Genomic DNA, 15,152 nt, shown 5'->3' on the forward strand with positions numbered 1-15,152 from the left:
GGAGGAGGACCTGGCAGAAGTGATTTCCACCTGCCAGAGGGTTGCAATCAAACATTTTCCCTTATCTCTGCTTTAGCATCCCTGTCTATAACAAGTGAGCTGGAATCATTTGAATCCATTTTCTGTTGTTAGTAAAGAACTCTTTCAATTAACTAGAAATCATTTTTTTATTGCAGTGATCAGCTGAAGAACACTACCTTTCAGATCCTCCTAGTTTAAACTGATACTTTCCCCTCAGTTTTATGCTGAATGACCTGGAAATATAAGCTCTAAAACTCACCTAAAACAGGATTTCTGTTATTTTGTTGTAGATCTCTGAACTTAATCCTATATTCACAAACAAGTGTTTTAAGTTTTGTGGCAGAGAGTGTCTGTATGATTATGTGGGTTTAATTTTAAATTGTGAGTAAAACTGTAGATCACATTCAGGGAACATGTCACGGAATAGTAGTAGCCTGTGAGCAAGGCCTTCACAAGAACCAGTTAAAAAGGGCTGTTTAGCCAAAAGAGAGGAAAAATGGAATATTTGTGGCCAGCCCTTACACAACAAGGACACACGGAATCCAGCTGGAACATACTTGTAAGACATGCAAGAGCACCCAATGAATGTGAAATGGCATCTGAAACTGGGAGAAAGCTTATTTTATATCACCCTATGAAAGTGAAAATGAAAGAGGGAGAAGGCCACAAATGATACAGAACAGAATTTAGCAATTTGTTAAAAATATGGTCCCAGCATAGGCCCCATGTAATTTTGACAGAGATGGTCATCCATGCAGCTACATGGATAATGTGTCATTAGGCAACAGGCAGCAGCAATAGCCAGGCACCATAGAAATGTTACAACAGACCACAACTGGTTTGGATAACACACAGATTTTGCAAAGACATGGTATCTCTGGCTGTGGCCAGGGTTTAGGAACAAATTCTCATTTGCATGGTTCCATCTGCATTTCCTGTGGCTCACCACCAAGCCTTGGGTCACAACCCCAACAGGACCCCAGAGCACTCAGCAAAACTGGCCTCAGGTTTCCTGTACAAAAACCTGCAAATATCAATAAACAGAAACATTATAGTTTGGAGATTTATTTTAGTGAGAGGGAAGCATCTTTGTCCCCAGTCTCATAATGTTCTTTTAGTGGAGTAACGGTTCTGGGAGAAAACCTTAACAGCACTCTATTTTTTTCATTAAAAAAATTTAAAATTTCGAAAATAATCAAGCTCTTATTGCAGAACGTGTCCCAGAAGGCAGCCCAAGCCCACTGCCAGGACCATGGCTGCACACCAATAGGACAAAATAGCTACAAAGATGTACATAAACATCACGTGGGGAAAAACAGAGAAGAAAGGGCTACAGCAAATAAGCACAGCAGGCTGTCACCACAAGTTAGACCCATTTCAAGATCCAACCCTGGGTTTATGCGTATTGCAAAAGTCTGAGGGAGCAGAGGGATAGACAGTAGTAAGGCTGCAGCCAAAAGTGACAAGGTGGGACAAACCATTTGTAAATAACAGTGAAACAAGTGAAAAGTAAAGCAAAAACTAAGTTAAAAAATGAAGTTAACTGTAACCAGTTACTAAATTAAGACAGAAGCTAATTATTTTTCCTTATTTTCTTATAAATTACTGGCTTTTCACTCTGAAGCTGTGAACACTAGAAAAAAAAAATCTTTAAACTGAAAACAACACAGCCATGAATGAAGTCAGATTATTTCCTGAGCAAGGGTCTTGAATAATCATCAGGTTTGCAATTAACAATCTGTAACAATCAGGTTGCCTGTCAGGTAGTAGGGTTGCAAAGGTCATGCTCTCAGCTGCTGCAGGTGAAAGCAGCAGTGTTGATGCCTGCCATGGCTCTAACACTGCTGGGAAAGATCCCAGCATCCTCCAATGCCCAGCTGCTGCTGATGGCCAAGTGAAAGATGGTTGAGATTTTTCCTTTTTCCACAAGCTATTTTTATATTGAGTGACATGAATTCAACTATTTTGTGGGTATGTGTCAAAAAACATTTTTGCAGAAGGGCAATACTTAAACCTGTCCATTTCAGCTTCAGAGTTTTTACTTTCAGATCCTAATAGTTTAAAGTCATTTCCCATTATAAAAAGACCAAACCCATTATTTTTCTGGGAGAATGACAAGGGACAAGATTGGACAGAGTCATTTGAACATCCATTTTCAAAGGACATGACAAATGAAACTTTGGAAGAGCTTTACATTAGAACTTTTATTTTCTTCTAGCCAGCCTGGAAATATAGTATGTAAAAGCAGTAAAAAGCATGAAACATTGAGGATCAGAAAAAACAATTAAATACTTTCCTGCATGTTCAGATAACTCTGTGCTTTTTAGATTTCCCAAGAAGTTACTAGCCTATTGACATCTACCTTAAGATTAATAATTTTGGATGACAGACAAGTTCAGGTCAGAGTTTAACCGTTCTCTTCAGTGAATGGAGCAGAAGACATTGTTCTTGTTGCATATTACTGACACAACTTATAAGGTAGTTGAGCCTTAGAATAATGCAACATCTAAAATACACAGTAGAGAAAAAGCATTAAGGTAATGGAAACTCAACATTTCTAATGTTCCAAACATATAAATAGAACCGAGCCAGTACATTAAACAATTGACTGGCTTTGCTTGAATGCATGCAGGAATAAATGGAAACATCCTTATTTCCTATCCCAAGGGGCAATTATTTCAGAGCCTGGTTTTGTGCATTAATAAAAAGCAAGATTCCATTGTCTGGTAGCTAAAATATCTTACTATATATGCTGTATAAGCAGTCCAGCAGCAGAAACAGGAAAAAAAAATATCCCCAGAACCCTAGGACTGCATTCTCTAAACAAGTTGTGACCGCACCTAGTAAGTTTATGTTTGTATATATATAAAAACAGTAAAAATATTATCAGAATGGTATATTGTTTTTCTGTTTTAGAAGTTCTGTTAGTCATCACGTGTGCTGGCTGCACTGTGTCTACAGATGGTCCAAAATGCTTATTTCTCAAATGCTCTAACAAATGCAAAGGGTGGAATTTCACACCTCTTTAGGAGAGAGGGGACTAGATTGCAACACAAAAACCAGCTTTCTCCCAGCTCACCACTGACACATCCATTCATTTCTTTGAGCTTCCCTTTCTTCTCCCTGCACACCTTCAGCAGTTTGCCTTTATCCTTTAAAGGAAAAATAACATAAAAATAAACTAAAAACAAAGTATTCCAAAATCATACATATTGCCTCTTCTGCACATCTGTGAAAGAAACAAACTGCCACGATGTGAACCAAATTCTTACTTGAGGTTATTGGCCGGTGTCACTGTTCACAACGTTTGCTCCGGCCACATGGCTGACTGATCAGGTGTTGAAAAGCCAAGGACAGACTAAAACCCAGGTGCATATTATTCTTTTTATCATTAAGCATTGGGAAAGGGTGGGGTGGGGTGGAGTTTCTCTTCAGGAAGGTTTGTTTGGCTGTTTGTGGCACCCAAGACGCTGAATGCTACTGAAAGCCTGAGATCCTGCCTCACCCCTACCACACAGAATACATTGGGGACTTCCTGGAAAATGCTGTAAACTTCCTCAAATAAGTAAAACTGGGCTGAAGCCAGATGTGAGACCTATCAAATTTCACACACAAGGATTTTGCAAATATTTGTCATTAGAGACAGATTATTCTAATAAGGTCAGATTCACTAGAAGGCAAAGCTGGGGGGATTGATTTTTATTTTGAGGAAGACTGGCACTTTGTGTTTAAGCTGCCTATGATAATGACATCTTAGGAAGAAAAAAAAATAATTCTTGGAGATACATAACGTGTTTAATTGAAACCATTAGTTTTACTGGCAAACAGCTTCATATTTCTGTTCTGTTAATCCGAACAAAGTGCTGCAATTATGACTCAATACATAATGTCCTCTAGTGCTACTCGCCCCACATTCCCAAAGTATAGAAAGAAAACAAAACTGTTTTCAGTTAATAAAATATTCCATGCTTCTATCCAGAATACTTTTATTATATGGTTATCATATACATCAGCATTATATTGGGAACATTTACAAATATGTAAAGATAGTTCAGAACCTCCATTATTCACATACACACTAACTCACACACTCATTTTGCATGTCTAGTCAGTTATCAGGTGAATGATGCACAAAATTATTGCTTTGTGAACATACACCTCAGATTAAATCTAATCTTCAGTGGCAAGAATTGAGATATTTAAAACAAAACAAAAACAAACCAAGTCTTAAATACCCTGTATAACATACCTGTGCATAAACCTAAAGATATGTTTAGATTACCCATTACCTTTGACATACTTACCAAAATTAAAATTTGAAACCCATTTATAAAAAAAAAAGTATTAAAAAGTTCACCATTATTTACAAGTCCGATTAAATTACACATAAATAAATATTTACATTCAACAGACTGCTTCCCTTAATACACATAAAGCCTCCCTGGAAATATTTTTTGGCCTTAATAGGCCAAAAAAAAATAAAAAAAATTATGTGCCTATTCTTTCAAGTTTCCCCCCAATTTAAAAAGAAGACATTATAAATATGTGAATAAAGCTGCAATATCCTTAGACACAGAAAAGTGAATTTTCTAAAAGCAATTCCATTTTGAACTATCCCTTGTTTAAAAAAAAAATAAAAATCAAGGTAATATTAACTGTAGCCAACATTACTGCAGTTTGTGAAAGCCTGAACATTTCCATAAAAATAAGCATGTCAAATACCATCAGATAAGGTTCTAGTACTCTCTTATGGTAATCTGAAGGGGGGGGGCGGGGAGAACACAAAAAAACAACCCACACAATAATCTTACTATTTTGAGGTGTTTATAAAAAAATTTTAATGTATATAAATCTATAAACCATTGTTTAATACTGCTTTATTGTTACTGTTGCATTTAGAGAGAATAAAACCCTGAAACTGTACCAGATAACAAATAGGCTTCCATCTAAAATCTGTATCTTAAAAACTATACATTAAGCTGGTCACCACTAGATACTTGGATATGGAAAAGAAATCTGTATCTCTGTGTATTTCCATCAAAACCCCTTTGTAGCACCACTTTCACAACAAAGTATTTCAGTACACTTGTACCAAGTACTTATCTTCTGGTATTTGCTTCCACAGATAAGGGATACTGCAGCTTTTAGAGAGACTTGTCTCATGGATCCAGGAGGAGTGAAGATCCCGAATAAGATGATTTTTTTAATCCTTTTTCCCCCTCCTTTCTTTAAAGAAAAAAAACAAACCCCAAAACAGTAACAAACAAAAAAAAACCACCCCAAACAAAAAAAAAAACCAAATTTCTATGTTCCCCCCAGCAAGAAGATCCCAGTCTGTGTTTAGGAGGAAGAGTTTAAAGTCTGGTTTCTCTCCTTTTACTTCCTGTGCTTATCCATTTTATCAATGGTTTTGTTGGTTTCTGCAGGGCTCTGGTCGCCAGCGTTCATGTATGTCTTGTCTGCTATTTTTAATGCTTCATTTAGGTAGTTCTGGACGGATGTCATGGCAGCACAGATGGCAGCACTCCCAAAGCCATGTGTGATCAGGCTAAAATGAGTCAAACAGCCCTGGATGCCAGGGTCCAAGATGGGACTAGGTCTCGTGTTTCCAAGAGGAGTTCTGTCCTGAGTGAGGAGGTCTGTGAATTCCTTACAAATCTGCCTGCAAGACACAAAGTGATCACACTTTACACCATGGTGGGAATTTATGCAAAAGCAAATAAATAAATAAAAATAACATTAAAAGTCCGTATCAAATATTTAGCAGTTATGTGGGAATTAGAGTTTTCAGAAATTTATTACTGCAGCAGCAGCATCTAAAATTAATTATTTATTAGCACCAATTTCCGATTAACTTTCTGTTAATATCTATGTCACAAAACCTCATACACATTCTGCAAAATGACCTCTCCACCTCTCGTGTCTGGCTGGCTCTGCATCATTTGCTCTGCATTTTAAGGGGAGAGTGGGAATTTTGAGCTAGTTTCTATGAGAACTTCCACAGCTGCAGTTAAGTGATTTAGAAAGACTAAAGCAGCTGAATAGGCGATTCAGTTCAGTTGTGCATATTATATGTATATGCCCTCTTTAAGAGAGATTCAGGCCCTGATCTTGCAAACTAACACATATGCCTTGCAAAACATGAGTGGTTAATAATGCTCAAACATATGTTGTTTGCTGCTTGTAAATCTGTCCCATTGATGGGATTTCACAGGAACTGAGGATATCTTAACAGAATCAATTTATCAGAATTTCTCGATCACACACATCTTCCAAAAAGATTACTGTTCTTAGTGCCCCTAACAATACCAATAGTGAAAACACTGAAGAGGGGCAGAGCAGTGCTCAGTAAAAAGCGTAAGTTAAAGGAAAGAGAGACACTGTATTTCTAGAAGATATATTCTTGTAAAAGGAGGTCTCTCTCAGAAAGGCTGGATTAACTCAGTAACAAGTAAGTAAGGAGTAAGTTTTGCATAACTGATCTGAGCCCAAAGTCAGGGCAACCCTCCTCAGCAGTTTAAACAGGATTTTGTCAGATCTTCTGCAGACTGAGGGTGCTTTCAAAAGCAAGGAATTACCTCGATCCCAAACCAGAAAACACCTCAGACCAGAACAGATCGTGAGGCTTTGTTAAATCTCAGCCTGGGAAGGCCAGGGCAGGGCAAAGGGGACAGCAAGCACTCCAGCCACCAGTTAAGCGTGACTCAACACAGGTATATCCTCCCAAAGGCCTGTTTGGTACATTGTTCCTTTACAGGTACAAGTACAGGTCTGCAGAACACCCACTAACAAAGCTTCTCTTCTTTACCCTTCCTTTCTTATCAAGGTTTGTAATAGGAATTGAGTCAAGTACAGGGACTTTTCACATCTGCCAAAGGTTGGCTTTCACTGAAATGTTAAAATCTTCACCCATAATAGTGAAAAGGAACTACCCACAATTCTTGACTCCTAGTGTTCCACGGGGGAAACCTGTGTGCTGCTATTGCCAAAAGCAGTTACAAGGACATAGTGGCTGAGCTTCCCTTGCACTCAGCATGCCCACCAGCAACTCTTTTTGGAGATGGCCCCTCTGCACGTACACAGGGGTAGATGAATTATCTCCTGCTCAGAGTCCTGGCACTGGTTCACATTCACATTCCCAGGCCACACCTGCTCTCCGGGTCTTCAACCCCATCAGACCTAGAGGCATCTTTTTCTTAGAGATATAGCTGTCCCAGTATAGGACTTTTTTCTGAGTTTTTTACTAGAGTATAAAGAACAGAACTAGTCTAAACTGCTTTAGAGCTATCATACAGGGTTGTTGATATTATTATTATTGGTTCAGACTAAAATAACTGCTGTCATAGTTGGAATTTGAACCAAAACCAAATAAAAAGAATTGCTTCGTCTCTCCGATTAAAGTTACACATGAAAATGTACCAAACTGTCCCCAGCCAGATACTCATGGTCAGAAAAAAGAAGGAAAAAAAAAATCCAAACCCAAAACTTACTTTGCAGCAAGAAGCATGTTCTTCCTGTTTGCCATTTCATTGCGGCCCATATGTGGTCTAGTTAAATATTCGGCCACTGCTTTGGAAGGAAACTCTGTCTCACATACATAGCCAAAGTCACGAGCAAGATGCACAGCTTCACCTGGCGCGGGTAAAAGGGAATGCTTATTAAATGTAGTAATACCAATTTGTTGTAAGGAGATCAGGGAAATGAAGGAAAGAGTTCTGAATTTTTGAAGTGTATTGCTGTTTCAGAAAGGGACACTGCTATGTTACCACTATGCCACTCATTACCATGTTCTAATTGATAAATCAGGGTTTCTTTGCAAGTTTGCATCAAGAAAAAAAAAGACCTACCTAGTGACTGCTACAAAAAAAAAGTATTATCTTGGCTTTAAACTAGGAAGAAAAACTCCTGTCTCTATCTAGATTAACTGTGCAGCACAGACTTCCGTCTAGATAAACTGTCCACTGAAGATTTTAAAAAAAGCTGGCAACTAAATTCCACTTACACAATAAAGTGTTTATCAGTTTAGTATATTTTCAAATTGCTTTCTAATAAGCATTTTCATATAGAAAATAAAATTGCAAGGTACACTTTTTTTCATTAAGGCAATTTGATCAGGCTTTAAAAAAATGGATTGGTATGATCAGCGTGTTACCTGTAACATACATGCATGCATGTGCACACACGTAAGCTCTCTTAAACCCATATTCCAAAGGAAGGTTTTAAATGGAAGTTGCTGTATTATTTGAGCTGATATAGAATTGAAATAGCAGTAAGGTATTGTTAGATCATTTTTCACTTTTCAATTGCTACTTCTATGCCTATTAAACTGTACTACTACCAGGAGCTGCTTTAAACAGAAACACAAAACATAACCACACACACACAGATATATATATATACACACCCTTCAAGTCAGCTCAACTGATAGAGGGTCCACGTAACATGTTACAGATTAAAGGGGCTCCAGTTTCCTATCAGGAAGTCAAAAGCCATAAATCTCACTTTATATGCTTGTTTATTAGAAAAGCTTCTGAGGATACCACTGAGGTAGGGCCAGGCATTGGAGTCAGCTGCCCCAGATTTTAAAGTTTCCTAATAAGGGACCAAACCCACTAATGTGATGAGTTTCACCCCTTTTGCCTTCCCTGCCTGTCCTGCACACACACTTACAAAACCCAAAGCAACCTACACACCACCACCACCCTCAAGAAACACAGACTGGACAAACATGCATTTTGAGCATCTTGGCACGTAGGAATTACTGCACCTCTGCCAGCATCCATGCGATGTGAGGAAAAGGAGTATTAGCTGGGTTTGTGCAGGTAGGACTCAGGCCAGGGACTTAGCAACCAGATTTGGAGGGAGAATATGGGGGAGAGGAACACCTCAGAGGCCACACAGCTATTAGTTGCTGCAACGTCCTCATCATGCTCACTTTAAAATAAACAAAAAACTATTATGTTGATGGACTTTCTAGTATTTCCATGCTTTGCCTAGAGGGTAAAAGCTGTATAGAAGGGGGAAAAAGTTTCTTTTTAAGACACATACAAGACTGACCTTCCACCAAAGATGTCAATAGTGTCACATTTGCAGCTTTCCTTCTACCAGCAGGAAGATTCAAGCCAATTTTATCCAGTTTTTCCCTTAATGATCTGCCACCATTTTTAGATTTGGCTCTGTAATTAAAGAAAGAAAAAAAAAAATGGCCTTATTTATCTTCAGGGAACACTTCTTTTTAAAGATGAGAAATTCCAGTCGCTGACATTCAATAGGGTTCTACTTGGGGTTGGGGGGGGGGAGAGAGATAAAAAACAGGCTCTTTTCAAGTGACCTACTTTTTAAATGCTCTACTACAAACCAGCCAGGATGAAGCACAGCAGGTCAAAATCAGAACGTTTCAAACTGCACCATCGAAACCAACAGCTGTATAATAATCAGAAGCTGAATTAAAGTGCATGCAAAAAAGGACATATAAAGTGTCCTTGTAATGATTAATCAAGAACAGATTTAATTCAAAAATTATTCCATGGGGAAACAGTTTATCACAGGAATAAGAAAGCTCCATAAGCCATTTTTGAGATAAAACTTTCAACGGAGAATGGGAACTGCTGCCAGAGCTGTTAATAGCACTTCTCGAAAAGTAGCAGAAGTGCAAAGAAGTTTTGTTTCCAAAGCCTATTAGGATTCAGTGTTGTTGGGCTTCTTAAAAATCAGAAATTTGCTAAAAGACTTTCTTAGCTCCTCGTTATGCTAATCTGGCTGCTCACACACACACACACACACAAAAGCACAAGAAAAATCACAAACAATAGACACGATGGGGGTGGCTGTAAGGGGAGCAGCAGCCTACCTTCGGAGTACTCCTCCGAGCAAAGAGGCATTGAGACACTCAGGGGGCGAGAGCCGTCTCTGCACCTCTGCTACTGTCACTTTGTATTTTGATGTGGAGCTCAGAAGGGAAAGCCTTCCCGGAACCGAACAAAACACTTCGTTGGGGTTTATGACCACTCCAATTAATCCATCCTTTTGGCAGGGGAGACTCAGAGCACTGTTTTTCGTTAAGGAAATAGGACCTGCGGGAGGAGGAGGGAAAGCAGGTATTTTTATAAAAGGGAAAAATAAATAGGAAGTGGCAAGTGAATTTCCTTTCTACAAAAAAAGACCAGGAGACAGGATTTCGTTTTGCATTAAATGCTCACACCACTGACCCCCGTCCCCACCATCCATCTGAACAGCTATATTTTGCCACACCAAATTTCAAGGAGCTGCCGAACACAACTAATACTTTTTAAAAAACGCACAGAAAAAACATCCCTGAAGCAGCATGCTGCAAGTTAGCAAATCCATGCTTATAAAAAGCCCGACACAACTACAGGCTCCAAATTAGCATCCTACAGCTACTGCCAAAAACTCTTTCTGAGCCGGGGCAGGGAGAAGCCTCCCAGTTCGTGCTGGGTTCATCTTCCACCTCACACACGCGGATTTACGAATCCGCCTTTGGAATTTAATCCCAACAAACTCATAACAGACAGAACGACAGAGGATGGAGCCCACAAGAGAACTGAAAGTAAAACCTTGCTCGTTAATGGCTTCAGCCTTGAGGTGAATAGGGATAACAAAGGCTTTGCAAGGAGCAAGCCAGAGATCCAGATTTTCCATCCCCTTGCGAATCCACCCAGTTAACCCCAGCGGCGTGCTGCCGGCTCAGCACCGATCGGAAAGGGTTAAAGAGTCGAGGTCGGCCCCGCTCCCCGGAGGGGGAGAGATTTTTCAGTGGTGCATCTGACAGCGAAATTATTCTCCCATGAGCTAAACGCAGCAATCAGCGCTCTGACAAACACTTCTGCTTTTCCTCAGTTAGGTATTTGTTTGAAGTCTTCCGAAGAAACTTCCACAGAATTTTTTTTTTAAGCACAAATTTGTTTAAAAACAAAAGCGGGGGGGGGGGGGGGGGGGGAGGAACCCTAAATGACTAAATTGAGTCAATACGCCTTTCTCCTTAAAACCTCAGCTACAAAACCATTTCGATTAAGATAAAGCCGAGCAGGCTTATGCCAGTGAACTCACTCCCTTCTCAAGTCTTGCGAAAAAAGTTGAAGAAAAAAGAAAGGGAAAAAACGACCACAAAAAGATACAAAACTCCAAACTGTCTTTGAATGCTAGCAACAGAAAAGCCCCCAAAAAACCAAACCAAAAATAAAAAAAACACCCCCCCACACACAAAAACACCACAAGCCACACCAAAAAAAAAAAAAAAAGCCCCGTGTCACTTCACACACACGCATTCCAGGGCAGCATTACAGTCGGTCCAAGGTCCTGCTTTCGGTTAAAGCCATCCAGAGAGGGCTCGTCCCCGCCGGTGTTCCCGGGGGAGGCTGGCAACCGCCACGCCTGCCCGCGGCTCAGGGGACGGGGCAGTCCCCGCCGCCACCTTCCCTCGGGTGGCGGTAGAAAACCCCAGTGACCGAGGGTGTAACAAACACTCCTGCGCCCGCCCGATCCGAAAGGCTCCGTCTCTTAAAAGATAATAAGGCATCAATTCACCGGTGCGTCATTAAACTTTTAACTATTGACAAGGGAAAGTAAACTGCAGTGCCACCTTACTGACCTTTTCTAATGACTGTCTGGTCATGCATTAGTAAGTGCTGATCTTCCACGTTCTGGAAAGAGAAACGGGAGAAAGTTTTGCACCTTGAAAGGCTGAGGGAACAAGCCGGGGACTTCTGGGGGACCCCCACACACTCCTCCCCGCGCTCCCCCATTTTAAGGGCAGAAAAGGGGGGTTTCGCTCCAAGGACGGGGATGGGGCACGTCAAGCAGGGATGCGCGGGAGGGGGCAGTGCCCGGGTGCCGCCCGTCCCCCGGGGTGCTCGGGGGGCTCCGGGGGGGGCCTTACCTGCACCTCCTCCATCTGGTGGGCCATGTCGTGCAGGCCCAGGTTATCGGCCAGCGCGGAGGCGTCCAGCCCGTGCCCGTGGGGCAGGAGGAGCTCGGAGCGTCGGTACGTTTCCCTGCGGCCGCCGGCGGAGCCGCTCTCCAGCGCCGAGAGGTGGGGGACGAGGCCGGGGCGGCCGTGGGGGGCGAGGCCGGCCGGGTCCTGGCTCTGCCGGTTGGGCCAGGCGCTCTGCTGCTGGCTGGGGGGCGGCGGCGGCGGCTGGTGGAGAGGGTTGATGGAGAAGGGGTCCCCGAGGTGGGAGTAGGGGTCGCTGGACTGGGAGTAAGGCAGCGGCTGGTACGGGGGGGGGGAAGTAGGGGGGCTGGAAGTCTGAGGCGCCCGAGTGGGAGAGCGGCGGAGCCGGGCTGTACAGGTGCTGGCTGACCGCCGAGAGGTGCGGGAGCCGCGGATTCCCGTTGCTGCTCCCATCGTGCCGGTCCTGGAAAGCACAGAGAGGTGGGGGAGAAGGGGGGCGGCAGTCAGCGGGGGGCTGTCGGGCAGCCCAGGCTCAGGGGGACGCGCCGGGCGGCGGCACTCGCTGGCCCCGGGTAAGCGGGGAGGAGAGAGCCGCCCTGGAGCCTTCTCTTGGAAGGCGCTTGGCTACGAAACCTGCCCCCCTCCCAGGGAAGAGATTACAAACCAGTTCTCGCTGCCCTCCTCACCCACCGCCACTGCAACACGCTAATCCTCACGCTTGTGCGAGTCAAGGAAAAGTCAAACCAGCGACGCAGCCCGAATCCCGCCGCGCTGCCCGGCTGGGCGGGGGACTCCGATGCCGGGGGCTGCAGACCCTCTGCCCTTGGAGAGGGGGGGCGCTGGGCAGCGCAGGCCGGGGGGCCCGGCCCCCCCACAGTCCCGAGGCCCCGGGGCCAGCCGGGGCGGCAGCTCTGGCCCGACGGCTGCCGGCGCGGCAGGGAAGGGCGGCGTGTTTCCCTCCGGTCGCCCCATCTCTGCTGCTTCCCCCATTTCAGACCTCAGCAGTCAAAGCTTAAAACGTCTACATTGAGCTGATCCAGGAGTTTAGCAGCTTCTGGCTTCACGGTCATTAAAATAACAGGGCTAGTTAGTAAGAGGTGAATGGGGTCCCAATGAAGCGTGAAGCGGGGACTGCAGCTTATCTGTAGGAGCCAAGCAGGCGGACCGCGACCCGGGGGGACACACAGACGCTTTCGGAGGGATCAAAACCCGTGAGCACCTCACGGGGGGTGAGAGACGCTCCCGCGGAGGGGAACGGCCGCTCGGGGCGGGCGCCCGAGGAGTGCCCGGCTCATCCCCGCGGCAGCAGCTCCCTCCCCGCCGGCCGGCTCCTCCGCACCTCCCGGCGCTCTCCCACCCGGAGCGGGGCCCCGCAGCCCGGACCGGTCCGACAAGCTGGGGCACTCGGCACCGCGCCCCGCCGGCGGGCTGGGGGCTGCCCGCTCCTGCCGCCGGCCCCGGTTGCCGCTGCTCCTGCCCGCTGCCGTGCGGCGCTGCTCCAGCGGGCGGGCGGCGGGCGCGGGGTGCGAGCTCCTTCTGCCAGCCGCGACTTTCACCCCGCTAAACTTTAGAGTTCAAAAGACTGGGGGAGGTAGGGGATTAAAATTCGCACCTCCAAAAAAAAAAAAAAAAAAAGAAAAGAAAAGAAAGAGTAAAAAAGAAAAAAAAAAAGGCAAACCGGAGGTCTTCGGGAAGGGATAAATCCCGCCCGGCAGGGAGGCGAGAGCGGGGCGCCGGCTGGAAGCGAGCGGAGGGAGGGCAGCGTGGCTCGGGGGGCAGCGGAGCTCCGCTCTGCCCCATGCCGGACCCCCTCCCCCCCCCCCTCCTTCCCCACTCCCGACCCCTCCCCGCGCTTCTCACCTCGCAGTCCTCTTCATACTTGACATTATCTGCTAGTTTCCACAACATGGCGTCCAGCGTCCAAACCAGGTGTGTGGTGCCGAAAATAGACGAGAGCTCAGCTCCCCCCCCACGGGCGGTAAATCCACGTCGGCGCTGGGGAAGAGGAGCTGCCCCCCGGACGGAGCTCAGTTGGCAGGCATGAAGACAGATGACGGACTAAACCTCCGCGCTTATGGTCACTTGGGTTTTTTTCCCTGCCCAGACGCCCTTAATGGCAATAGGATTATCATAACTCCTCCCCAGGGATGGCTTGGGAGCCGCGGCCGCCAGCCACTCAGGAGGGAGCGCGCAGCTTCAAGCCACTCCTTCCGCGCTGTGCTCCGCGCCCGCGGAGGGGTGGGGAAGCAGCACAGAGCGGGGCAGCCCCCCCACCCCAGCGCCCCAGAGCGCTCAGGGAGCGGGGGGGGCAGGCCTGGCCCGCGAGGAAGAGGTCATGCGTGGGCATCCCCTCTCCCGGACCCACGCTGCAACGAGGCTGCCCCAACCCCCCTCCCCCCCACGTGTTGGATGGGGGGGGTGGGGGGGACCAGTGTCGGGTGTCCCCCCCATGCGCGGAGGGACTTTGCTGAGACCCGCGTAGGGAGGCGCAGCGGCGGTGCCCCCACACGCGGTGGGTCCGGCGGCTTCTGGGCGAAATAAACTCGGGAAAAGTCCTCGTTACAAAAGCGAGAAAGTCCGAGCGCCAGCCTGAGCTCGATTTGCATGATTGTCAAGTTTGAATTACTGATTACAACTTGTAAGCTACCAATGTTTAAGGTATAATTTACTTAATTATCCGACAAGATTATTGCAGTTGTGTTGAATCCCTGGTAGGTAAAGCAGCACTGATTCAGCGTCCCCGATCCGGGGCTGTGTGAATTGTGCCACTGGTTCCTCGCATGATTATTATTTTTTTTTTTTTAACGAAAATCCCGCCTGTCTAATCTTTTACGCGCAAACTTGGGGCTGGGGCAGCAGGTGGGAGGTGAGACAGGCATTTTCGGACGCCGGGAGCACACTTTCATCTAAGCTTAGAAAATACTTGCCTGCCAAATTGCTACCTTTCTGCAGCCATTTGATCTATGCAGTTATGTGTGTCAGACAAAATGAACATCGTTTTCAAAAGCAACGACTTCTCCCAGTGTTTTAAGGTGCATCCGGATCACTGCTCATTTACATGAGAGGAGCAAGTGTTTGTTTATTGTGGCAGGGACAAAAGATGACCCTGGACAGTGCTGGCTGCCGAGATCTCGGTTATCTCGGTGCCCGGGGACGCGCCGCCTGAGCTGCTATTAAAGGCCCGAGATAGACCCACGTCTCGAGATTTAAACCAGTTCAC

At 45.3% G+C, this 15,152-nt stretch overlaps 1 protein-coding gene across 1 annotated transcript; it reads right to left on the reverse strand.

Annotated features, from left to right (window-relative positions):
- Nucleotides 1–2,289: 2,289 nt before the first annotated feature.
- Nucleotides 2,290–14,437, reverse strand: TFAP2C (transcription factor AP-2 gamma). The gene is given in 8 exon segments (XM_040609568.1): nt 2,290–5,683; nt 7,512–7,653; nt 9,079–9,197; nt 9,872–10,094; nt 11,630–11,681; nt 11,918–12,265; nt 12,267–12,395; nt 13,793–14,437. Coding segments are annotated over 8 exon segments (1,347 nt in total). The 5' UTR covers nt 13,841–14,437; the 3' UTR covers nt 2,290–5,397.
- Between the last annotated feature and the right edge of the window lie 715 nt (nt 14,438–15,152).

Source organism: Falco naumanni, chromosome 10, assembly GCF_017639655.2.
Source record: "Falco naumanni isolate bFalNau1 chromosome 10, bFalNau1.pat, whole genome shotgun sequence".
NCBI lineage: Eukaryota > Metazoa > Chordata > Aves > Falconiformes > Falconidae > Falco > Falco naumanni.